Here is a 25,848-nt window from a genome sequence, read left to right as displayed (position 1 = left end):
ATTGATGAAGAAGGCGTCCCAAGTATGTCGGTTATCGGGATGCCGGCGGGATTCATCCGCTGCTCGGCGTGAGGTCGAGGTAGTAGTGGTTCGTGATGGCCGCCCGACGCGCGGTACTCGAGGGACGGGAGGGACCGGCACGCCGCCGGCGCTTAGGCTCCGGCCCGGAAGGACGCAGTAGCCGGTGGGCAAGGGTAGTTCGAGGCGCAAAGCTCCTCCACCCGCCGGTAGGTTAGAGTGGGTGCGGTGGAAGCCATGAGAGAGTGATGAGAGATTGTAGAGATGTGATAATGCTGGCCAAGCCGGGCTACCTATACGTAGTGACAAATGGCGGGAAAAATGGGAGCGGGAAGACAGGAGGCGGGAAGAAAGTGGCGGGAAGAAAGAGGCGGAAAGAAAGTGGCGGGAAGAAAGTGGCGGGAAGAAAGAGGCGGGAAGAAAGTGGCGGGAAGAAAGTGGCGGGAAGAATTTTTCTGATTTTTTTGATATATTATTTGTATTTTTAAGAATTTGAATTGAATTAGTTTTACTTTTTGATTTTTTGATATATAATTTGTATTTTTAACATTTTGAATTGAATTAGTTTTATTTTTCTGAATTTATTGATGTATTATTTGTATTTTTAAAATTTTGAATTGAATTAGTTTTATTTTTCTGAATTTATTGATGTATTATTTGTATTTTTAAAATTTTGAATTGAATTAGTTTTATTTTTATGAATTTTTTGATATATTATATGTATTGTAAACATTTTTGAAATGAATTAGTTTTATTTTTCTTAATTTTTTGATATATAATTTGTATTTTTAACATTTTGAATTGAATTAGTTTTATTTTTCTGAATTTATTGATGTATTATTTGTATTTTTAAAATTTTGAATTGAATTAGTTTTATTTTTATGAATTTTTTGATATATTATATGTATTCTAAACATTTTTGAAATGAATTAGTTTTATTTTTCTTAATTTTTTGATATATAATTTGTATTTTTAACATTTTGAATTGAATTAGTTTTATTTTTATGAATTTTTTGATATATTATATGTACTCTCAACATTTTTGAAACGAAATAATTTCGAAAAAAGCCTTTAGTCGCGGTTGGCCAGGCCAACCGCGACTAAAGGTCGCTTTCATGAGAACCGCAAAGGTGCGAAAAAAGGCTTTAGTCGCGGTTGGGGTTACCAACCGCGACTAAAGGGTACCTTTAATCGCGGTTGGTGACCCCAACCGCGACTAAAGCCCCGACGGTATAAATACCGCGCTCCGCGGACGGCGGTTCGATCTTCGTCTTCTCCGTCGATCCGTGAAGCTTCGCACGTCGCCGCCCTCGCTCGCGCTCGGCCCGACGCGTCAGGCTGCCCCGCGCTCTGCACGTCGCCGCCCTCGCCGCCGCCATCAACGGCCGCAGCCGCGCCGCCCTCGGCGACCTCGCGCCCCGACCGGCGCCCCGTACGTACGTCGTCGACTCGCCGCGCCGCGCGAACTCTCCGGCCGCACACGCGCTGCACACACGCCCGCCGCCGCGATGCCACGACCACCGCGCGCGTCGCCGGCCGCCTCTCGAACCGCCGCCGCCCACCGCCGCGCGGGAGAGAGAGGGCGCGCGGGGCGCGCCAGTACACACGTACGGCGCCCCGATCTCATTTTTTTTTGTTTTTTTTTGTTTTTGCTAACTAAAATTGTAAACTAAAATTTGACTTCAAAAGATTTTGTAAAAAAAACTAAAAATTGACTTAAACGAATTAACTTGTTGTTAATTAAAATTGTAAACTATAATTTGACTAAAAACTAAAATTTGACTAAAGTGGGCCGGTGAACCAAATAAACTTGTTGTTAATTAAAATTGTAAACTACAATTTGACTAAAAAACTAAAATTTGACTAAAGTGGGCCGGTGAACCAAATAAACTTGTTGTTTCATCACAATATGTAACTTGTTGTTTCATCACAATATGTAACTAAAGTGGGTGAACCAAATAAACATGTTTGATGAACCAACAAAAAACGAATTACATGTTAGAGGAGACGGGCAATCCCATGACACGAAAGAAGTCCGTGGGTTGCATCATGCATATATATGCTAACGACGGACTAGTCGGCCAATCCCACCACCGCACAGCCACAAAGAAACGGGGATGGGGTAATGGGGACAGAGAACACACGGCACCGCCATCGCGCTTTTGCCACCGCCGCCCTTTCGCCACCGCCACCGCGCGCCGACCTTCCGCCGCCCCCCTTTCGCCACCGCGACCCCGCATATACCGCGACACCCTCTCCCACCCTTTCCTCGCCCCCTCCTTTTGCCACCGCCCTTTCGCCACCGCCACCGCCCCCTTCTTCACTTAATTAATTTGTTTTTACTACATGTTTTCAGGGATCGACATATGGCGGACGATAGAGCTGACCCGATTCTCGGACAACTATGATCCGGACGCTCGAAGACCATATGTTCGGCATCATAAAAGGCGATATTCCATATGTGTCGACCGGAGAAGAAGAAGATGATATCTCTTCTTATCTCGAACCTTGAGTGTGAAGATGAAGGGCGCCGTCGACAAGCGAGATGATGCCGAAGAAACGTCGATAAACGACGATCTTCAATTGGAAGTAGCAACCACCTCCGGCGCCGAGGTATATATATATACATATTGAGCGTCCGGTGATACAAACTAACCGATTTGAATAAATGTGTGTGTACTAACGCGCGCGACTCTCTTTCTTATTTTAGCCCTCGGCCGGATCGTCGAAAAATCGAGTACGTCGTCAAAGCGTGGCGCAACCAAGACGATGAAAGCGGGAGAAACATGCACCATCGATGTTGTCGACGAAGCAACCGGCGAGGCCGGAGCCCAAAGCAAGAACGCCACCAAGTTTGTCGGCCAATGCGGAGCCGTTGTTAGAGACAACGTCTCGATCACCCGCCAGAGTGGAATGAGCCAAAGAAGGCACGTGTTGGTTTCACTTTTGTCGATAAGAGAGAAAAAGATTGCTTCAACAAGCTTATGGAACATTTCTTTCTACCTCCTAATACCGCAAATACGATGAGGAGGGTAACAAGATTGCGGAAAACAAGAAGAGGCGCAAGCTAGTCAAACAGTTCGCTTCTTTCTAGGATGGCCAACGCATTCCGGAAATACAAGCAAAATCTAGCCCATGACTTTGTCAACCAGGGCAAGACTCCGGATTTCAAAGGACAATATGAGAAACTGCAACATGATTGGCCGTAATTTGTGAAGCAAAAGAAATCGGAGCAGTTCCTTGAACTATCGAAAAAATAAGGAAAATGCGGCCAAGAAGGAGTACAATCATAAAATGGGGCCAGGAGGGTATCGCTTTTGGCAGCCTAAGTGGGAGAAGATGGAGAACGAGCTGAGGGCGCGAGGAACTCCGTCAGTGCAGGAGGGATGGGACCCAAGGGCCAAAAGTCGGTGGTACGGGCATGGGGGATCGCTGAACCCGGAGACAGGGGAGTGTGTTTATCGGGGCAAAATAATTACACCCACCCAAAAGCTTATTGAGGCAATGAGGGAGGCTCAAGAGGGGAGGATCAGGTTCAACAGAGAGAACGACGCCCGACAAAAGCCCTCGGGAATCCCGAACACGGAGGACGTATACGAGGCATGGGGCCCATTCCGTGGAAAGTAGGGTTCCCCCAGAACGATGACCCGTACGGTTACAGAAGCCGTAAGAGAAAGATGGATCGGGATGCAGATGTTATGGCGAAGTTGGTAACGGAAATGGATGTGATGAAGAAAACCGTGAGTGTACTAGTCGCCGAAAGAGATGCAGCTCGGGCGCGACATGTGAAGATCATCCAATGGATCTCGGAAGCCGCCAGCGGAGAAGAAGCAGCGTGGCTTCCACGGAGGCCTCACCGGGTGGTGCACCGACGATAGAAATTACTGCGCACCGGAGCCTCCGGTGGTCGAAATTATCGCACCGGAGCCTCCTCGCTACCCCGTGGACGATATAAAGGAGATGAAAGCATGTCATCTCGTATTATCCTATCGGGAACATGTCCATGAAGGTAGCCATCGGCAATGCTTTACCACTGGAGCACTCCACCACAACAACCCCATTCAAGATGGCTATGCTCGTGTCACGGTGGAGGAGATAGTCCAAGGGTTTGAGGACCTGGACATTGACATTGCTACACCTGAAGGGGTGAAAAGACTTGGAGATGTCAAGCGCCAGTTCATTCTATGGCAGAAGAAATTTATCAAGTTTCCAGGCGAGGCGCCAACAAGTCCACCCCCGTACGGTGGTGGTGGTGGCGGTGGCGGTGACGGTGGCGGTGGCGGTGACGGTGGCGGTGGCGGTGACGGTGGCGGTGGTGCTTCACCTAATACACCTCATTCACGTCAGCCGACGCCGCCCCCCAGTCCTTGTCCGGCGGGTGATCAGACACCGGTACCGCCCCCCAATCCACCTCCGGCGAAGAAGCGACAGTCCTGGGTTATTAACCGGACCCTTATGTACCTAGAACCACAAAGATACCAGAGCCATCACTGAAGCCTCTCATCCCGAGGCCTTGGGAACTTAGTGTCGAGGAAAATGCAGCGGCCGTGGCTGCTCAGCATGAGAAATGGAAGGAGGAGTGCAAGAAGAAAAGAGAGGGCGAGCCCAAGCCAGTATTTTCTGATGAGCAAAAGAAGTGGGCTAAGTCATTTTTGAACACACCGTCCCAAGCCGCGAAGAATCTGCCTGACGACTATTTACGTGAACTTCGTAGGCAAGCACTCGAGTTCAAGAGGAACAAAGAGTTGGCGGAGAAGAAAGCCTTGGAGGACGAGGCCGAGACAAAATTAGAAAGGGGGAAAGAAGTTGCCCAGCTCGGGGAACAAAGTAAACAATCGATCGCCCCGCTCATAGTGCAAGCCGCCGGTCCGGATGCCCCCAATATCATAGCAATGCGGCAAGACATGGATTGACCGTAACGAGTGCCGAGAGAACAAGCGGCCGAGTTAGGTATCACTCTTCGTGCCTTTATTAGGCCTTGATGAGGCGCCAATGAAGGACGTAGTATTTACATATGTGAAGAATGGCCCTCTCATCGAGCTGCGCAGAAGAGGATCTACCTCGACAAATGAAAGGTCTGCTAAATTGGTACAAGGGTTACATAAAACATAAAAACGCCAAAGACTATATCTATGCGGAAGTTAAATATGAGCATCACTTCAAACATTACTGGGTACAAATTCCTCTGAGTGAATTGTTCCAGCTGTTCAATCTGCGCGACCTCGACAAATCTATCATCAGTTGCTACGTTCTGTAAGTGATTTATTAATTTCTACCCCATCTCGTTCATTGCCGGCCTGCACTATATATATATATATTGTCCTAACTATCTTGTTGTGTACGCTATATATTATGCAGAATGAAGAAGCGGGAAATGCGAATAAGGAACATCCATGATGTTGGGTTCATTGACCCACACATCGTTAATTCACATGTGTTAGAACACCACCCCGCCGACGTGGAGGATGACCTGTGGCGGTTTATTAGAAAACAGCAACAGAAAAGTGATATTCTATTTCCTTACCATTTTGGGTGAGTGTTTCTGTCTTGAGCACATTGTCTTTTGTTTACTCCATGCATGGTATGTGGCTAATCGATGAGTTATGCATGACTGTGCATGTATCGTGTCCGCAGGTTCCACTGGATTCTTATGGTAATTAAAGTTCAGACCTCCTCAGTTCTCGTCCACGACTCTCTGAATATGGATCCGGCGCTTTGGGGCGACATGAGAAAAATGATGCAAAAGTAATTATTTTCATTCATTTGCGCTCTATATCGATCGGCCTATTTCGTTCATCATTTCCTAATATCAAGTAACTAATTAATAACTCTCTTGTTTATTTAATTTTCTTTGCCTCGTAGGGTTTGGAGACGGTTCGTAGATACCAAGGTCGGTGAATTCAAAAAAGAGCTACATTTTAAAATGGCAGTGCGGACGACTGGGGATATTCAGCCACCGGGGACCAATCTATGTGGATACTATGTTTGTGAGAGGATCCGGAGATACTGCAATGAGCGGGACCAGACGTGTGAGAACAACATCCTGAGGAATAACCTCCGGAAGACGCTTAGTCCAGAAGCTCGCTTCCGACCACTTCAAGAGAAACTAGCTGGATGGTTGGCGAGGGAAGTCATCGATCCTAGAGGAGAATACTATTACGATGACGTAGAACTTTATATGCACCAGAATTTGTAACTAACTTGTTCAAAATTGTATATGGTCATCCGATATTGAATATATATTGTATATGGTCATCCGATATTGAATATATATTGTATATTCCTCTTGAATTCTTTTTGTTTCTAATTTCAAATTTGTTTGAAATTGTACATTCATATGCATGTATGTATACAGTACCGTAGAATATGTGAAACTCCTTCAAAATTAAAACCCAAAAGAAATAAAACAATACAAATTAAAAAGAAACCAGATTTAGGGGGAGGGGGGCTAAAACCCTAAACCCTGCGGAGGCCTTTAGTCGCGGTTGGCCAGAAGAACCGCGACTAACGGTCCTCCGCCCGGCGCCGCTGCGGCCCACGTGGACGGGCCTTTAGTCGCGGTTCTTAAGGAACCGCGACTAAAGGGGGGGCCTTTAGTCGCGCTGCTTTGGTCGCGGTTGCGCCACCGCGACTAATGGCAGTTGCCAACCGCGACCAAAGCCCTTTTTTCCACCAGTGTGTTCAAAAGCTAGACCGAATCCGTGATTAGTAGGCCGATTAATCCGCTACTAGGGGCCTAACTGTGTCGATTACCTCTAATCGTTTGTATTAATCATTTAACCCGATTAATTGCTTTGACATCTCGGTTACTAGGAATGTTCCCGCTTAATTAGTCCACATTGGTCAAAAGAGTTGCAAAATTTTCGGCGGAGGTCGCCCGTCCAGCCGCTACCTCGTCCAAATCAAGTAAGTTTGTGAAGCTTCAACTCGATTCTCGTCTCCAGGAGCTCGATTCCAGTCATCGATGAACAATTGCTTATTGTTGCAAACCTTGGATACAAGATCTCGACCGCCTCGAGGAGCTTGTCGAAGAGCTCTAGGACGTGGTTGAGGTGCAAAAGGGCAATACCTTGAATAGGTGGTGGGAGAAGAGAAACTTCAGAGGTAAAGAAGGAGAAGCGGAACGAAAGAAGATGGTGGCGGCTCGTGGCTCCTTTGTCGCTCATGACCTATAAGTTTACGCCATATAGGAGAAACATACATGTTTTAATGGGATTTTGAGCTCTAGAAAACTAGGGAAGGCATATAGAGACCCATATAATATTTCTTTCTTTCTTATATAGACTTGTTTTGGGTGCTAATTTCTGTAGGTTGCACCAATTAATAACCGACCGATTAAATCAGTTAATCGTCCAATTTCGAATTATTGACTACTCGCAGGCCGACCGAGCAGTTAACGATTGCCGATTTTATTACCATTGATCTACGGTACCCGAGAGAAGCTTTGATAGAGCAGATGCGAGCGATCCGGTGGCCGCTGTAGGTTTTCCTCTTCATAGTCCTTGAGGGGGTGGTTGTTGATGTTCTGGTAGTGATTGTTGCTCTCTCCTTCTGCCAGGCGTGATGGCAAGAGGAGGTGAGGATCCATCGATATGCTGTTTTGATCTCCTGGCCTAACGAGCTTATCTCCTCCGGTTCTTGTGCACGATGCCGACTGGCCGTCCAAGCAGCTCGTTTCCTCTTTTGGATCTTCTCGCTCAGTGAGGTGCGGCTCCTTCTTGCCGGCCGTGGTGGCGGAGGAAAGGAGGGCGCTGAGGTTGTGTTCCACAGATCTGGGAGTGGGTGTCTTAACATCGCCCTTATGCTGGTTTTCAAGCTTTCTTCTTCCTCCCGACCAATCGTGGAGGCTAGGTAGATGACGACGTTTGCTCGGTGTCGGCTTGTCTGTGGCGATATTCTTGGGAGTTTCTGCTCCCTTTGCCGGTCCCCAAGCGACGACGATGTCTACTCGCTCTTATCTCTAGCCAAAGAGCTAAACCCGCCAAGCTGGCATCGATGAAGTGGCGTCTTCCTCTAGACGAGGATCTTCTCTAGCCTTGGTTCACCCTCTCAAGCTCTTGCTCAACCAACTGGCCTAGTCCCCGGTTTGGGTAGGAGTGGCTACGCCTGGAGGCCGCTGAACACCGACGATACACAATGATTGGATCACTTTTTTGCGGCCATTTTTATGGTGCTCTATGTTAACATGCATGACCTTGTTGTAATTTATCCTTTCGTGCAGGTCCTTTATGTAAACGTTAACCCATCGCCGATGAAATGAAACTTCAGGTCCTTGAAAACCGTATCTGTTAAAGAATCAAGAAAAAATAAATGCTAGCGTATCGCTTTACCTAATTTGAACACCGACGCGATCTGATAAAATAAACGTGTACTGTATTGCCGTATAGGCCGGCCAAAGGACATGACGCGTTCGTAGCCGTATTTTTGTTTGCGACTTGAGACGCAAACCCAAACGTGGAGGAAATCGTCAACCAGGGAAGAAGAAAATGTAGGCAAACCAAATGTCCTTCTCCTACCGAACACGACGGGAGACGATAGAAAAATACTAGAAGAGAAGCAGAAGAATAATATCCGTTGGTCACCACCGGGCAGCAAGTATTTGTACTGGGCAGCGTGCGCCATGTGGCACTTATTGTGTGGCGGTAAGTTCGGCCAGTGTGCGGGCGGGCGGGCGACGATGAGTGATGATGGCCGCCACCGGTGGGGCCCCACCGACCGACCGACCGGAACGGAACCAGAGCTGGCTGGCTGGAGCACGAGCAGGGCCATTATTACCCCCGCTGCGCCGCGGTGGCACCCCCAGCCTTGCCGACCCCAAACACCCCGAACCTCTCTCTCGCTCACTCTCCCGGCGACGAACCACTCCGGCTGCCCCCGGCGACCCCGTCCTCCACCCTCGCTGCCGGATCACCCGCCGCCCCGCTCCCCTACTCGTGCGGATCTGCACCGGCGGCCGGCGCGGCGCGGGGACGGAACGCTCCTCGTCGGCGGCCCCACCGCGCGCGCGCGGCGGGTACTCCCTCCCTGGCCAAGGGTGAGTTCCGACCTCCCTGCCCTCTCCACCATCTAGATCCTCCCCTCGCCCGCGTCCCATCTCCGCCCAACTCAACCACCAGTCACTGTTGGCCCGCGACGCAGAGAGTCGCCAGGGCCGGGATCGTCGGTAGGATCGCGGATCACGCGGCCGGATCTCGGGAATATCGCGCCTCCAAACTTGATCGTCGTCAGATCCGGGCCATTATTACTTCCTGATCTCCGCCCGCCGGTAACGTAGGAGCACGTCTAAACTAATTCGGAGCGTCTTCAACGATACGCTAGGTTGCTCAATTCTAGACTGTCAGTCTCCTTCCTCTACACTAGATATTTTTTTTTCCATTATTGTCGGCCTGCTTTGCTCCAGCCGATCCAGTTCAAGTTGCATTCTCCACGTGTGAAGAACTGGAGCTAACCACTATCATGTCAGCCCATACGAATGAACTCGACCAACACCTACACACACCAGGATACAATGATCTGGACCAGCAATCTAGCAACTGCTAGGCACCAGAATACGCCGGCCGGCTCACGGGGTTTGGAGGGAGGGAGTCTTACAAAAGAAAATGCTCACACCAACATATATCTCAGTGCACAGCTCGTTTTTTCTTACAGCGTATATGATTTTTAAAAATGAAAATTAGGCATTCATGGGTATCTGCTGTCCAAGAGAGACCACATCAATGCTGATTACTCTAGGCATCTGCCTAGACGAGGGTCCAATGCTGATTCATGAGCATTCTACTCTTAGCATCTGGGGCTTTAGTTTTTATTTATTTATGTGCAGTTGATTGGAGTTATTTCTCTGTTGTGTTGGTGGATTAATTGAATGGTTTTTTGTAATACGATTGCTTGTTTATTTGTTTTAACCAAATGCTCCTCAGTTTCAGTTGCCCTTGCTGCGTAGTGGAGCCATCAGCTGCTATTTCCTTTGCTTCAGAGGGAGCCCTGCTAAAGTTGCTTCCAAATGTCAACCGCCAAAGTGCTGGATCCTGCTTTTCAGGGAGCTGGCCAAAAAGTGTATCCTTCCGCACGGCTATCAGCCTGTTATTTCCTTTTTCTGTTTAGTTTTTTTTTTTGATTGAATTATTTTTGTTCTTTGAGAATCTGAATCGTACTTGTTTTTGAATATATGCGTGCCCTTGACATCTCTTAGTGGGACAGAAATTTGGCGAATTGAAGATTTTAAGCCAGTTCAGTTGCAAAAATCTGACTATGGAAAATTCTACTCTGGAGATTCATATGTGATTTTACAGGTGATTGGTTTTGCCCCTTGCGTTCCTCGAATGTGCCCTTGATCTTCCTATTTTTCTGTGGTATAAAATTTACTAAGCTATTTCCTTGCATTTTCTAGACAACCTGTCCTAAGGGTGGTGCATATCTGTATGACATCCACTTCTGGATTGGGAAAGACTCAAGCCAAGTACACACTTGTTAACTTCCATTTCATTTTCAGTCAGAAATACATTTTCAACCTATTGACTACGTGCCATTGTGCAGGATGAAGCTGGCACTGCAGCAATCAAGACGGTCGAGCTCGATTCTATACTTGGGGGGCGCGCAGTCCAGTATAGGGAACTCCAAGGCTATGAATCTGACAAGTTCCTGTCATACTTCAAACCTTGCATTATACCTATGGAGGGTGGTTTTGCCTCTGGGTTCAAGACGCCTGAAGAGGACAAGTTTGAAACACGGTTGTATATCTGCAAAGGGAAGAGAGCTATTAGAATTAAGCAGGTATGACATATTTACCCTCTTCCTGCATATTCTTTTCCAATTTCAGTTTATCATTTCTGTATGCTACATAAATATGATGCCTACTTTTTCCAGGTCCCCTTTGCACGTTCATCATTAAACCATGATGATGTATTCATCTTAGATACTGAAAAGAAAATTTATCAATTCAATGGCGCTAACTCCAATATCCAAGAAAGGGCTAAATCATTGGAAGTGATACAACATTTAAAGGAGAAGTACCATGGGGGTGTGTGTGATGTGGCAATTGTTGGTAAGGGAAAATCTGAAGTTGACATCGGTATCTTTGTTTACTGATGCACCCTTTTCTTCGCTCATGTGGTTTTACTCTAATAATGTCAGATGATGGAAAACTACAAGCAGAATCTGACTCTGGTGAATTCTGGGTTCTTTTTGGAGGTTTTGCACCAATTGGCAAAAAAATTGTTAGTGATGATGATGTTGTACTTGAAACAACAGCACCCAAGCTCTACAGGTATTTCTTTTACTGAACTGATTTTGTTGATTGTTACTGGTAGCAACCAATCAAAATGAAATAAGAGATCCCATTGTAATTAGTATACTGCTGCTACTGGCAGGGGGCATGGCCATGGCATTATATCGTTTAGTCTCACACTGTAAAAAATGCATGCATAAATTACTAAATATTTTGCGAAAATGCAGGAACTCATATGAGCCTCTGGTTGACATTTATTTATTGAAATCATCATTACCTTTGGACGAGTCAGCTGAATGATTAGTTTTAGCTTGTTAGTTGCATCAGTTGCAATTGCACCTCACACATTTAGACATGCCTCTAGCTAGTCCCTAATGCCTACTGCTACATATTTTTTCACATTGCATACTATACCCTAGTTTAGCATTACTGTGCCGTACAACACTGTTTATCGTTCTAGTTTTCAAGACTAACCACATGATCATACTAGAATTGGTAAAGATTGGTACAACAGTTAATAGTCCACAACACAGCACAATCAGAAACTGCATATTGGCCTACCTTGCCGGCTTGCTGGCAGTGCTTGTGTCCCCCTTCTCTCAATTTTTGTGTGGCAAACAACCTTGACCACGTGCGCAGACTCTTGAATGACTGTTCAGTGCTAAAAGGAGTTCTGCATAGAAGCGACCACCTATCAAATTGTTTTACTTGTAGTATGGGCTGTCCATTTATCTTGGAAAGCAAACTCTTGCTTTAGGTTTATTCCCTACTTTTTCTCTATTTTATTGTTTAGGTCATCAATTGTTCTCCTTGCAGTATAAATGATGGTCAATTAAAGTTGGAAGATATTACTCTTACAAAAGCAGTCCTTGAGAACACAAGATGTTTCTTACTTGACTGTGGGGCTGAAATGTTTGTATGGGTTGGTCGGGTAACACAGCTGGAGGATAGGAAAGCTGCCACTAAAGCAGTTGAGGTGAGCTCTCAAACAGTCTCTCATTGTTTCATATTTTTGGTCGCCGAATCAGATTTGTAACACTATCATGGTTTTGCCTCGTGTAGGAATTCATCATTAGTCAGAAAAGGCCAAAGACAACAAGAGTGACTCAAGTGATTCAAGGTTATGAGAGTCATGCATTCAAGTCGAAATTTGAATCATGGCCAGCTGGCAATGTAGCAGCGAGCACAGGTGCAGAGGATGGGCGGGGAAAAGTTGCAGGTAGTTTATTCAATTACTAAGGGATAACAAAAAAATGTTCGGTTGATTATTGTTGATGACCTTTGGTGTTTCTTCTAGCTTTACTGAAGCAACAAGGTGTGGATGTAAAGGGAGCTGCAAAAAGCACCACTCCAGTAAACGAGGAAGTTCCTCCTTTGCTTGAAGGCGGTGGAAAACTTGAGGTTCTGCTGATCCTGTGTCCTAATTTAGGAGTTGGTACTTTAATAATAATTATCCATATAAGGCAGCAACGGAAATGTCTTTACATAATGAATTGTATGCATTTCAGGTCTGGTGCGTTGATGGAAATGCTAAGACCCCGCTGCGAAAAGAGGACAATGGAAAATTTTACAGTGGAGACTGTTATATCATTCTTTATACATATCATTCGGGTGACAAGAAAGAAGAATATTATCTCAACTACTGGATTGGGAAGGATAGCACGGCGGTAATAATAGTTGCATGTCGAAAGCTACTGCCAAATTGTTTCTTCATGTTATCCCAATTGTTGATACTCTTTATCAATAACTATTTTGTGGTGTAGTATATGCTTTGTTTTAAATAAAGCCTACTATATTAACTAGTTAGTACACAGGTCGAACCCATGTTGTCTAATTAGATTAGGAATGTTATTCATTGAATATCACGACGCAAGCTGCAATAAAACAGATGTATTGCTGCAATTACTCTGAATGTTTGTGGGGAAGGCCGGAACCGTTCGACTTTGAGCTGCAGCTATCTCATATGCTGAACAGATGGCCAGGATCCCCTGCCTGGCAAAATCTTTAAATATATAGCTTATGTGTATGTATGCCGAAATTTGTTGCACCTGAGCGCTAGTGCTTTTCAAAAAATGGAAAATGGTATTTCTGGGTATCAAAAAATACTGAAAAAGTATACATGTACATATACATATATACTATATGTGCCACAAGTTTCTTTAATTTTTATTTTATTTTATGCTAGACAAAAAACACAAATTTGGTGTTAGGATAAGAGTTTTTTTTTATTCCTTTATACAACCATCAATTTGTTTGTTTGCAGCCCAAAATAGAATTCCTTTTTATACCGAAACTTTGCACCATTATACATAACATGTGTACGTATTCATGGAGTTCTGTTTGGAGGTTTTTGAAACTTCAAATTACGAGTTTAAATTTTTTCAAAAACTGAGCTCTAGTGTTCTCGGGTGCCACTAATCCTTTTTCAATGTGTGCCTTTTATATAGTATAGATTTGTCGTTAGGGTCTGAATTCTCCGGCAGTCATGTTTTTTTTCCCGGTTTTAACATGATGTGAATTGTGATGCGCTAGTAAAAGTGAGGCAGGATCTATCCTTAGCCTTTTTTATGTATTCTATGCAGGATGATAAACTGGTGGCAGCAGAATTAGCCAATACGATGTGGAATTCACTGAAAGGAAGGCCTGTTATGGTGCTGATGTTTATTTCATAAGTGCCTTATATATTTGTGCGTTGGAGAAGAGTTTGACTTATTAGTAGTGATTTTGTAGGGCCGCATTTATCAAGGGAAGGAACCACCACAGTTTGTTGCTCTTTTCCAACCCATGGTTATCTTGAAGGTACGACTCTTGCTAAAATTTACCTTTTATTTTGATAATTTCCCACTTGACTGGTTTCTTATTTTTAACTGTTATTCTGGAAGGAATATATAGTTCAACAGTGAGATCTAAGTACAATACTTTCTAAGTATCTTCTTTTACAAATCATGTAGGGTGGAATCAGTTCTGGATACAAGACGATCGCAGACGAAAAGGGTGTGGGCAGTGGGACTTACTCTGCTGAAGGCATAGCTCTATTTCGAATATCTGGAACCGCAATCCACAGTAATAAAACGCTTCAAGTTGACTCGGTATCACCTATGTCCCTGCTATTCTTGACGATATCATTCTGAGTATGGGTCTTTTTTAATTGAATTGAATTGTATAACTGAGATTTCTGGTTCTCGAGATATCAACATTCTTCTTCTTCCAAAGAAATAAATGTGTACCTCTGATGTTGCAGTGTCCTTGTAAACTCTGCTTGATATCGTCCATATTCTTGTTATTTTTTCCCTTCAACTAATCAGTTATTATTTTACAGCTAGCTACATCTTTAAGCTCAACAGATTGTTTTGTATTGCAATCTGGAAATGCTATGTTTACATGGCATGGTAATTCTAGCACTTATGAGCAACAGCAGTGGGCTGCAAAAGTTGCTGAATTCTTAAAGGTACATGGCCACCTTTAAACCGATCTAAGACACCGTTTCAAAGTTCTATGCACCCTTTGGAGATGTCTTCATAATTTGACAATTTTATCCTGAGTTCGTTGAAGATGAAACTGATCAGCTGTTCAGCACTAGTTACTAATTGGCTAATTGCTGGCTTTTGACAACAAACACGGACAATTGGAAATTTGAACAATTTTATCATGTTAAGATTCAACCAAACTTTTTTGAACACGAAATTAGATATATGCCACTGTAAAATGGTCATAGTTGTGAAATCTACTAAAACATTCTGCCTTCGAGATATGTCTCAGCGAGTTGGCTATTTATTTCAATCTCAAATTTGTTGATTTCATGGATATGCTAGGATGGCACCATCTACCCCCGTTTCCTTCATTTCTGCACCCCACACCACCCATACCTTTCCAATGCTCCTCCACCCCATTCCATAGTGTTCTCCATGGACAGACTTGGTAGCTCCTTGGAGATATGGCAGTGCAAGTTGGCTATTTGTTTTAATCTCAAATATTTTGAGTTTAAGGATATGCTAGTATGGCCACATCTACCCTTTTTTCCTTCATTTCTCCAACTCCATACCTTTCCAAACCTCCTTCACCCCATTCCATATTCTCCATGCACAATGTAATATGCCTAAAATCAGTCATGCTGTAGGGCCATGTCCTGAAGAGGGATCTTCTTAGTAGCACATCTCAGATACGGCCGCTCGGCTGTGGCATATAACTAAATTTAATTCAAATCTTACAAGTCGGCACATTCTTTCTTGACACTTGCCCTGGTTATTTATGAAAGAAATGAGGTGTTTCAGTAGAGATTACTGTTTACTGTAGCATGATGAATGGCCATGTGAGTCTGAATCAAATTCATGGATTTACCATGGATGGTTGGCTCATTGAATTCTTGTGTTCAAGTCACTGACAACCTCACAGTTAGTAAAATATCATGTGGATCTGGACGAACATGGTTATGGATTTTGCTGTGAAGTTGCTCGAGAACTGTTTGTTAGTACTTTCCCAGTTAACCATTTCTAAGATTTCTGTATCCGATCATGCAGCCTGGTGTAGCAGCGAAACATTGCAAGGAGGGAACAGAGAGTTCCGCTTTCTGGTTTGCTCTTGATGGAAAACAGAGCTATACAAACAAAAGTACCGCACAAGATGCTATTGTTAGAGAGCCTCATTTGTATGCCTTCTCACTTAGGAAAGGTTAGTTCTTCTAAAGTTTCTGGCACATTTTTTTTTCTGTCACATATTTTTTCTCACTGAGTTTAGTTTCTATATTTTGTACAAGTCGCCTAATTATATTTATGTTGTTTTGGTCAATTATGGTAATTTGATAACCGGTTCACCATTGATCAGGGAGACTGGAGGTAGTTCTCTTACCCATGATTTCCTTAATAGACTTGCTTATAGCAGTTCAGGATATGTGATTTCTATGTGCTTCGGCAGGTTACTGAGATCTTCAACTTCTCTCAAGATGACATGTTGACTGAAGATATGATGATTCTTGATACGCACGGTGAAGTCTTTATTTGGATTGGTCAGTGTGTGGAATCAAAAGAGAAACTTAAAGCATTCGATATTGGCCAGGTGTCCTGAATCTTTGACCTCGTTGTTTTTGTTCGCTGTTGTGTCACAATTATGCGATGCCTGATGATTGCTGTTTACCCCAGAAATACATAGAGCATGCGATGTCTATTGAAGATCTTTCTCCATATGTACCGCTTTATAAAGTCTCTGAAGGAAACGAGCCGTGCTTCTTCAAGACATACTTCTCTTGGGACAACACAAAATCTGTGGTATGTCTTCTACATCTTTTACTGCGGCATCTTCTCTTCGTGTTTTACTTATCAATAGTTCGTAGTGGCGTTGTGTTTTGCTTCAGTTAATAGAAAATGGAAATGCACTGCATTTTTGGGCTTAATTTACTTTCCAGAGCAGTTGTCATTATATTTCTGTGTTGGCTAATACTTGCGTATGCTATTCATGTTGCTGTTTACTTTACCACTGCTACAAGCTGGTAATGCGTTTCTTGGTTTGTACAGGCTCATGGAAATTCGTTCCAAAAGAAACTTTCACTTCTTTTTGGATTACGCTCGGAGGTAATTTTGTTGTTCGAGTTCTTAAAGATACAAACATTACTAAAATATATCTATGTTATGCTTGTAAACAATTGCTCATGATAGGAACTTCATAAATTCGTTGGAAATGCAAATGAAAGAGATTTTATTATCACAATATTTACATCATAATCACTTTGTAGGGCACATCAAGGAGCTCTGGTAATGGTGGACCCACTCAAAGGGCGTCTGCATTAGCAGCTCTATCATCTGCATTTAATCCATCTTCGCAGCAGAAGCAGGTAAATCTTCAAATATTTTCTCTTACCAAAATATTATCAGTGATGTGACAAACTACTCGATCCTTTTTCAGGCTAATGATCGGCCTGCAAGCTCGGGTGATTCTGGACCCACACAGCGTGCCTCAGCGTTAGCTGCCTTATCCAATGCATTTAATCCATCCTCAAAAACAAAAACTCCACTCCCTTCTCGTTCAGGTCAAGGTTCACAAAGAGCAGCTGCGGTTGCTGCACTGTCCTCTGTTCTGACTGCTGAGCAGTCTGGATCATCTGACAATCTACGAGCTAGCAAGACAAGCACAACGGCGCCCACAACAACGCCCACAATAGCGCCCACAACAGTGGAAAAGACTGGTACAGCTGTACTTTCTTTTTCATTATTTATCTTTTAGAGAACAATAATGAAAAAAGCATAATGAATTGTTTTGTTAAACGGGAGCATGCTGACTGTTGAATTCTCCAATTTGTGTTTCTATGAAATGTTCCATCAAAGTCTTCCAAGATAATTAGTGCATCTGTCTGCGAATAACATTGGAACAGTGGATCCATGCCTGCAATGCTGTGTATTCAGTAGTTGATAATACAATGGAGTAGCTTAGCATGTGCACCGCATTAATAGGGAGTCATAGATGTAGTGGTCCCTTATACACTTGCTGGTATTGTGTTCTTGAAATCTAAGACCTTTAATCATTGCAGATGCCGAGGTTGTCGTAATAACTCCATCTGAGGCATCTCCTCGCTCTGAAGCTGGGGAGTCTTCTGAATTTCAGTCAGAGAAAGATGCTGTAGTAGAAGGGAAAGATGCTGTAGTAGAAGAGGTGCCATCCGAGGGAGATGGAGCAGAGCCTGCGACAGCACAGGAACAAACGACCGAGCATGTTGGTGAAGCAACATTTAGCTACGACCGCTTGATATCTAAATCTACCAATCCAATTCGTGGGATAGACTACAAACGCAGAGAGGTTTGTTATCAAGAAACTGGGAAGACACATTGTTTTGTTGGTTTTGTGCATCTTCTATGGTTAGGCCAAGCCTTTTGCTGATGTTTCTTGGTTGTTGCTTCTTTCAGGCATACTTATCGGAGAGCGAATTCCAGACTGTTTTTGGTATCTCCAAGGACGCATTCTACAAACAGCCAGGATGGAAGCAAGAGTTGCAGAAACGGAAAACTGATCTCTTCTGAATAAACTGCTGTTTTTGGTTCTCCTGCAGAATGAGATCAATCACATGTGCTTGTTTTTATCTCTCATGATTGATTGCCAAGATCGTGAGTACGTCTGCCCCCATTGTTGGTCATTTTGTGTGGACAGCTACCGGGTCAGTTGGTTTTGCGATTTTTGTAGGCCATTCTTTCATTTGTACATGGACTGTATTGTGCTTTGCATTGGTCCTAATATGCTCTATCTTGTTTTGTGATTGTGCATATGTGTATATTATCCTTGGGTTGTTTGGTTTGTTTACGAATACATATGGGATTAACTCTAGGTTTTGGAAGGTCATTTTGTACTGTCATTCAGATGTACCTCGGACATTTGTGTTGCCTATATATGTAGTTGTGCTGTTGAAGATTTGTTATCGTCTCACTGTAGATGGAGACCCATTTAATAAGTGTTTTTGTTGTCTGTATTAGAAACATAATACTGTATATTTCTTATCGTCTCTAGAGCTTATTAGAAACGTCATGTATTTGCTCAGTTATACAAAGTTGCCCTTGACCTTAAGAAAATCGTTTGTTTTGCAGAATTATTTGGAAAACGATACAAATAGTATAAGAAAAATGGATATTCATTCACCTTTGGAAACAGTGGGTAAGTTGCTAGTAAACAAAATTTATGGGCATGTAGTTTTGAATGCTACATTTTTTTTGGATTTGTCGTTCGGGGGGGGGGAGGGGGGGGGGGGGGGGGGGGGGGGTTTTCTCTTTTTAAGTCCATTTATATAGAGATTAATTTTGTTTCCAAATTGGTCTCAATCCATGCTTCCATAACAATTCAGCAAAGATGAACTGATACTGGTCAATAATGAATGCCTTAACGACATGCAGATGCTTTTGAAAGGATAGGAGTAGAGATTGGCATATAGCAGGCGCTGGTAGTCGTCTAGAATTCCAGGCTCTGTAGACACGAGGATGCGCACCACTGCCACGCTATTGCCCGGCGTGGTGCATCACCACTGGCTTCCCCCACTTGGAATCCGCACTTCAGCATGATGTCTGGAGGCAGAGCTGGGCTGCTGGCCATCTCGAAGTAGTCGATCGTCCAGCACCAGCGGGGAGGCCATTGCTTTGGAGCTGATGTCTTGCATATTGCAGGCAGTGCCTACAATGATATTCGCGTTGCCGAAGTAGAAGTCATGCTCCAGCGTGCTGCATGGGGGTCGGCTGACATGGGGTGGGGGGGGGGGGTTGCTGCTTTCTACCCCAAAGCCTGGTGGTGGCCAGCACCCCTCTTCTTCAATGGTGAGGCTGGTGCTGCTTGTCTCTATTGGTGGTTCAACCCGGTGACTACATCCTCGTTCCTCATCCCAAGTCAACTGGTTCCGACAATGGGGAAGGATCTGAGCGAAATCCCTTCAAGGTGTCATCTGATGCAGACCACAACGATGCCTGTGGGTACTACTTTTGTTCCCGGAACGTGATGTTGGTCCCAATCGTGCTTTCATTTCCTCACCGCTTTCTTCCCAGAGATGTGGTCTTGGTCCCAATCGTGCTTTCATTTGCTCCGATGCCATGGGAAACCCTAGGTTGGGTTCGCCGACCAGGCAGCAGCGGCACTGCACCATCGTTCTTTTCTTCAAGATGTGGTCTTGGCTATCTGGGGAGTGGCCAATGTGACAATGAGTGATGTTTGCCGGTGATCTGATGCACTGTTGTTCATGCGTAGGACGTGGGCTTCCCGGGCACAACGTACATCATGGTGGATGCTACTTAGTTGGCACCTTCAATCGGTCTGGCCAGATCCCACCTTCTACTCGCTAACTCTCAGGCTCATTTAGAAAGGCGCACCAGTCTTGGTTACCTTGTAATCGGTGATGTCTTGATTGGAACGTGATGCGGTCATGTAGCTTCATGCGCCAACTGCACACCATTATTTGAAGGAGGTTGTGCAAGGCTCTATCCTGGGTCGTTGGTTGAGGGTGCGTTGTAGGTCGCTTGGCGGGAGGTATGGGTGAAGTTGTAGCCTTCTATGGTGAATTGATGATGTGTGGGCTGTCTTGGCCTTTCTTCTACTATTAAATATGATACATCGGTCAGAGCATATTGTAGAGCAAAAATAAGCAAAATTAATCACCGCATTGGCACTAGTCACACTACAAATCTGTGTGATCCATGGGGGTCTTTGCCCCTGCTCGCTCTACGGACATCTGATATTTATATTTCCCAACACTGTATTTTTACCAAGTGTTGCAGAATACACTGGGCACTGGCAGGTACATCTTTACCAAGTGTCAGCTAAAAAACACTCGGAAAACATGTATTTACAAAGTATACAATTGAGTCCGGTAGTATTTTGTTGGTAAATGGGTGGTTAACTGATGGAGATGAGCTTGAAGTTTTAACACATATACGTACCGCCTGTACTGACATTCTCTATGTTAGTGAAGAGTAGTGGAGTAAGGAGACATTTGAGAAGTGGAAATAGCTGATTTCTGAGGATCGAATGGTCATCACTGAGTGTGCGTTTGCGCGTGGGGAATGTGCACAATGGTGCGCAATATATGCAGAGTTTGGTGCGAAAGTCAGAAATAAGAAAGCAAAGAGCAGAGAACATGCGTCATCGCTAGCTAATTAACGCGAATATTACGTTCGCACGCAAAGGCCAGGTCGATCGGGTACCTGGGTAGAACATTTTGCTGGACACGCAAAGCACATCCAGGCTCCTGGGAAGTGGTGGCCGTGCGTGTACCGTGTACATATGTTGATATGTACATGTCATGTGGACTTTATCTTTTAGCATTATTCTCTAGATCTTTCAGTCTTTGAGAAACAATAAGAATGCAAGTAGGCTGCAGGTGATTGTTGTGGTAAACAATTACACACATAGGGATACGCGAGGTGTGCGTGTGTGTGTGTGTGTGGAGAAGAAGAACTGGAGATGCATAATATTTGGAGGATTCTGCAATGGTGGGACGACTGGCAGCTGCGCATCCTCGTCCTCGGCAGCCTGGGCCTCCAGTGGTTCCTCCTTCTGGCTGCCCCCATGCGCAAGTTCACCATCCCGCATTTCTGCCGGACATGCATCTGGCTGGCCTACATTTGCAGCGACGCACTGGCCATCTACGCGCTCGCCACCCTCTTCAATCGCCACGCAAGGGCCAGCAGCAACCTGTGTGGCGCTGCGGAGGCTGCTGCTGCGAAGCAGTCGAGCAGAATCCTGGAGGTCCTATGGGCTCCCATCCTCCTCATCCACCTGGGTGGGCAGAAGGAGATGACCGGCTACGAGATTGAAGACAACGAGCTGTGGACGAGGCACACCGTGACCCTGGTGTCCCAGGTCGCGGTCGCCCTCTACGCCTTCTGCAAGTCGTGGCCCAGCGCCAGCGACTGGAAGCTGCTGGCGGCCGCGGTCCTCCTTTTCGTCGTCGGGGTCGCCAGCTTCAGCGAGAAGCCGTTCGCTCTCAACAGAGCTAAGATCAAGAGGCTGGCGGCTGTGTCGGCCTGGGTGCAAGGAACCAAGAAGCCTTCCAAGTGGACGGAGCGCATCAACCAGTTCTTCTTGTTCGAGGAGAGCAGCTGCTTCAGTCTCTCAACACCGAGCAGCCGCTCAACAACCGACCTGCCGTCTCAACCTCAACATCAGGAGATGGCCAAGGGAAGGATGATGCAGCGACGAGGATGGTGCGGGAGGAAGAAGGACGACAAGACCAAACCGGTGGCCTTGTCGGAGGCAGACAAAGTCTTGATGGTGCTTTCGGACATGTCACTGCTAGCTGCTGCCAATGACCTGGTGGCACGAAACAAAGCTCTCAGGGTGGAGGACGTTCTACCACCTCTCACCGTCGCCGAGAAAGCATTGCCGCGCTGGTTGCGCAATGCGTTCGCCTTCATCTACACCCGAGCTACCGTGGTTGTCACTCCTCTTTACCTGTTCTATCATCTGCTGGTGGTCCCGGTCCTGCATATGGCAGCCCTGACACTGTTCGCAACGAGCGACAAGCACCCGTACAAGCGCGCCGACGTGAAGATCACATACATCATCCTGTGCCTCACCGCTGCGCTGGACGTCTTCGCCGTCTTCATCCGCCAGCTGCTATACCGGCTCATGTCCATGACAAGAGTTCCAGCGCTGTGCGAGACGGTACCTGGATATAACCTCATAGACACTGCTCTCTGGGAAGGCGACAAGAGCATCGGGTGGATGTACAAATTCACTGACCGCATGGGATTGAGAGACTTCAACTGCTTTTGCATTTGCAGGCCTCGATTCGGTGAACTGTATGGAAAAGTCACGCAAATCGTGATTACAGATTTGGTGGATGCGCGAGATCGAGACCTTGCCAGTTACAGAATCTTCGATGATGATTCAAATACCTATGAGGACTCCAAAAACTGGGCTCTAAGCAAGGACCTGCAACGGCACTGTGGTGCTGAGATAAGGAAAAGCTTGCTTAAAGTCTCATTCGACCGAAGCGTCCTCCTATGGCACATCGCCACTGATCTTTGCGACCGCTGCAGCATTGCCGTTGAAGCTGATGATGGTGCTGGTCCTGGTCCTGGTCCTCATGGAGGTGAAGATGAAGCAGCAGCAGAAGAAGGAGCAGCAGGAATAGAAGAGCCAGAAGCGCAACAACGACACAGGTGGGTGGACCCAACATTACGGCTTCATAGGGACTGCACAATTGCAATATCCAACTACATGGTGCACCTGCTCAACGTCAACCCCGAGATGCTGCTGACTGGCAGCAGGCACCATCTCATCTCCGAAGCCGTCAAGGAAGTCAACAAATTTCTTTTGTCCAACAAGAAGAAGGGGGACACGTTGAGCCAACAAGACATAGACCGCATTCTCCGCATGAAGCACAAGCCAGTCGAGGTCGATGGTGAGGATAATAACCAGGTTTTCCACATCAAAGAGGCATGCAAGATTGCGAAGGAGTTGTTGCAGCTGCAGCCCAAAACGCAGTGGATGCTAATGTACCGGGTGTGGTTGGGCATGCTCTGCTACTCTGCCAGCATGTGCAGGGGCTACCTGCATGCCAAGAGCTTGGGTGAAGGTGGAGAGTTCCTCTCTTTCGTCTGGCTTATGCTCGCCCTCAAGGGGGCAAAGAGTTTGGCCGACAAGCTTCAGATGCCGCCTGAGACATAAGATTTGATTTACTCTAGACCCTGTAGGTATGCCGTCTCGTATGTGTACCTGCAGTTTGCTTGGTTTTTGTTTGTTTGTTTGTTAAGCTTTTTGTCATAGAATTCGATGTATCGGGTGTGTTATTTTGCTCTTCTCGCCCCTTGAGATTGTATGAAAAATACTTCTACATTTACATTTACGGCACTCAGCATGTCCAGTACTTCTCACCGTCACCCACCTCATACAACCCTCCCTAGTATATATTATGTAAAGGACCCGCGAAAGAGACATGGGACATGATGATGTGAGAAACCCCAAACCACCTTAGGGCATCTCCAGCGCGTGACGCATTTTAATGTCCGCGAGCGTCCGTTTGCGTCGCACTGCGGACGCTAAAATGATCGTTTTTGTCCGCGCGTCCGTTTGCGTCTGGGGGCTGCTCCAGCGGGGCAACGCATTTTTTCCCACTTCTCCATTTAAACATAGTTTCAAATATTATATATTGAAACATGATTTTACACAAACTAACACATAGTTTGGAACATGGTTTACACAAACTAACACATAGTTTGAACCATGGTTGACACAAATATAATTTTTTTTTAAAAAGAAACCAGTTGTGTTAATTTCCGTATGTTCGCTGCCAAGAAAGAACATTCGAGGGCACACCCAATCACCCAAACTGGAAAATCCAGCGGGAGGAGACGGTGCCCTTGTTGGTTCTACCGAGGAAGAACAGACAGAGACCTCCACTACTGGCTTCGACTGGCCCGTAGCCAGATTCGCTGCAAAGAAAGAACATTCTAAGTTCTAACTATCGGTGTCCGAGCCGGATTCGCCGGTGTGGTAGTGCCTGCGGCAGGTTGTATCGTCGAACACCTTGACGATCATCTCGCCGTCCCCCTCGTAGAGGAAGGTGAGCTGGCAGCGGGGCTCGAGCGCGAGGTCACGAGCGAACTTGTCCCACCCTGTCTGCAGGTACATTTTGTCCTGCCCGTCGAACAGGACCTCCACGGTCCAGCGACAGAAGTTGCAGCTGGCCTCCCGTAGCTGCAACTGCGCCGGCTCGACGCCGTCGAAGAACTCGGCGAACTTGTCCGGGAGCCGCTTGATGCCGAGTGGGTCGTCGTCGATGCGGAGGAGGAACTCGAAGCAGCGCTCCTCCTGCGAGGACGAGGAGGGAGCAGGCGACGGCGAGCATGGGGCCGTAGCTGCTCCAGCACGGCGGCCCCTTCCCCGGCCACACGGGCGCCCAGGGCCGCGGCCTCGACCGCCTCGCCGGCCACCAGGACCGGCCATGGACTTCCTCACGGGTCTGGCTGCGTCGCAGGAACACCTAGGCGGCGCTACGGTCGAGCTTTGTGGCGGCTAGGGTTTCTTTGGAGGAGTGGATGAGGAAGAAGAACGCGCGCCCCCTTTATATAGGCCGACGGCATGCGGTAGCCGCGGGACGCGTGGCGTCGCCATTAACGTGGTTGGCGGAGGTGGGCGGCCGCTCGGCAGCCGAGGCATCACCATTAACGTGGCGCAGACTGCCGAAGCGACGCAGCGGCGCCAGTCGCTGGCGCGTTTGAGAAGACGCATCGACGCAGGGTCGCTGCCAGGCGGGCCCGACGAAACGTCCGCCAGACGCGAACGGACACTTTCCGCATCCGCCGAACGTCCGCCAGAGACGCATCCGAGACGCATATTTGGGCCAGATTTGCGTCTCCACAGACGGCCCGGTCACTTTGCGTCGCTCCGCTAGAGGTGGTGCCAGACGCATTTCCGATCACGGCGGACGAAAACGGTCACTGAGCGACCGTTTGCGTCGCGCCGCTGGAGATGCCCTTAGCAGAACAACAACTGAAAAATAGTTGCTCAAAAGTTCAAATGTTACCACGAAAAGATCATTTAGGAGATCCCAATTAGTTCATTTTCCTCATATTTTATCTGGATAGGAAAGCATTTTGATAAAGCTGCCATAAGAAGATTTTTTTTAAGGAACTTAGGTTTCCAAATCCCCTTATTATGTGCTCCAGAAATATTATTCGCCAACATTTGATAAATAGACTTACTGACTAACAAACTTTTAGAAGTGAAACACCGAATGACACCATCATGAATAGAAGATCTAGGGATTTGCAGAACAAGGTTCTTCTCCCATTGAAACAGAAGATCAAGTAACAATCTTCTTCTAAAAGGTATATGAAGTCCTATTCGAAACTTACCCAAAAGTGTAATATTGTGCCTAAAAAATATGACACAAGTTGGGCTAGAAGGAATATGAGTATCATTGAGCCAAGGATCTAGCCAAAACCTTATCAGACTGGCACTATTCAGGATAACTATCGTAGCTACCACAGAAGTAAGTATCTTTTACTTGCAACAAAGCTTTCCAGGAAGGGAAATCACTTAGTCTAGCTTCCACAGAAGCTACAAATTTGTTTCTCAGATACTTAGCTTTAAAGATGTTTTCCAAAAGATTGTCCTGATTATCTAAGTTCCACCACCACTTACAA

At 45.9% G+C, this 25,848-nt stretch overlaps 2 protein-coding genes across 2 annotated transcripts; both read left to right on the top strand.

Moving 5' to 3' along the window:
- The first annotated feature begins 8,857 nt into the window (after positions 1–8,857).
- Positions 8,858–18,529, top strand: LOC127345806 (villin-2). Its single transcript, XM_051372332.2, has 24 exons — positions 8,858–9,052; positions 9,936–10,071; positions 10,208–10,307; positions 10,406–10,474; positions 10,552–10,788; positions 10,882–11,059; positions 11,149–11,281; positions 12,059–12,218; positions 12,305–12,461; positions 12,540–12,643; positions 12,751–12,909; positions 13,825–13,893; positions 13,973–14,041; positions 14,194–14,331; positions 14,562–14,690; positions 15,760–15,910; positions 16,064–16,074; positions 16,154–16,294; positions 16,378–16,503; positions 16,750–16,806; positions 16,968–17,066; positions 17,138–17,417; positions 17,760–18,025; positions 18,133–18,529. Exons 2-24 carry the CDS (start codon positions 10,019–10,021, stop codon positions 18,244–18,246), a joined length of 3,000 nt encoding a protein of 999 aa, XP_051228292.1. The 5' UTR covers positions 8,858–9,052; positions 9,936–10,018; the 3' UTR covers positions 18,247–18,529.
- Positions 18,530–18,659: 130 nt separating this feature from the next.
- Positions 18,660–23,551, top strand: LOC127345807 (uncharacterized). Its single transcript, XM_051372334.2, has 2 exons — positions 18,660–18,871; positions 19,946–23,551. Exon 2 carries the CDS (start codon positions 21,158–21,160, stop codon positions 23,366–23,368), a length of 2,211 nt encoding a protein of 736 aa, XP_051228294.1. The 5' UTR covers positions 18,660–18,871; positions 19,946–21,157; the 3' UTR covers positions 23,369–23,551.
- The last annotated feature ends 2,297 nt before the right edge of the window (positions 23,552–25,848 follow it).

Source organism: Lolium perenne, chromosome 3, assembly GCF_019359855.2.
Source record: "Lolium perenne isolate Kyuss_39 chromosome 3, Kyuss_2.0, whole genome shotgun sequence".
NCBI classification, from domain to species: domain Eukaryota; kingdom Viridiplantae; phylum Streptophyta; class Magnoliopsida; order Poales; family Poaceae; genus Lolium; species Lolium perenne.
This window is presented reverse-complemented; position numbering and strand designations above follow the sequence as displayed.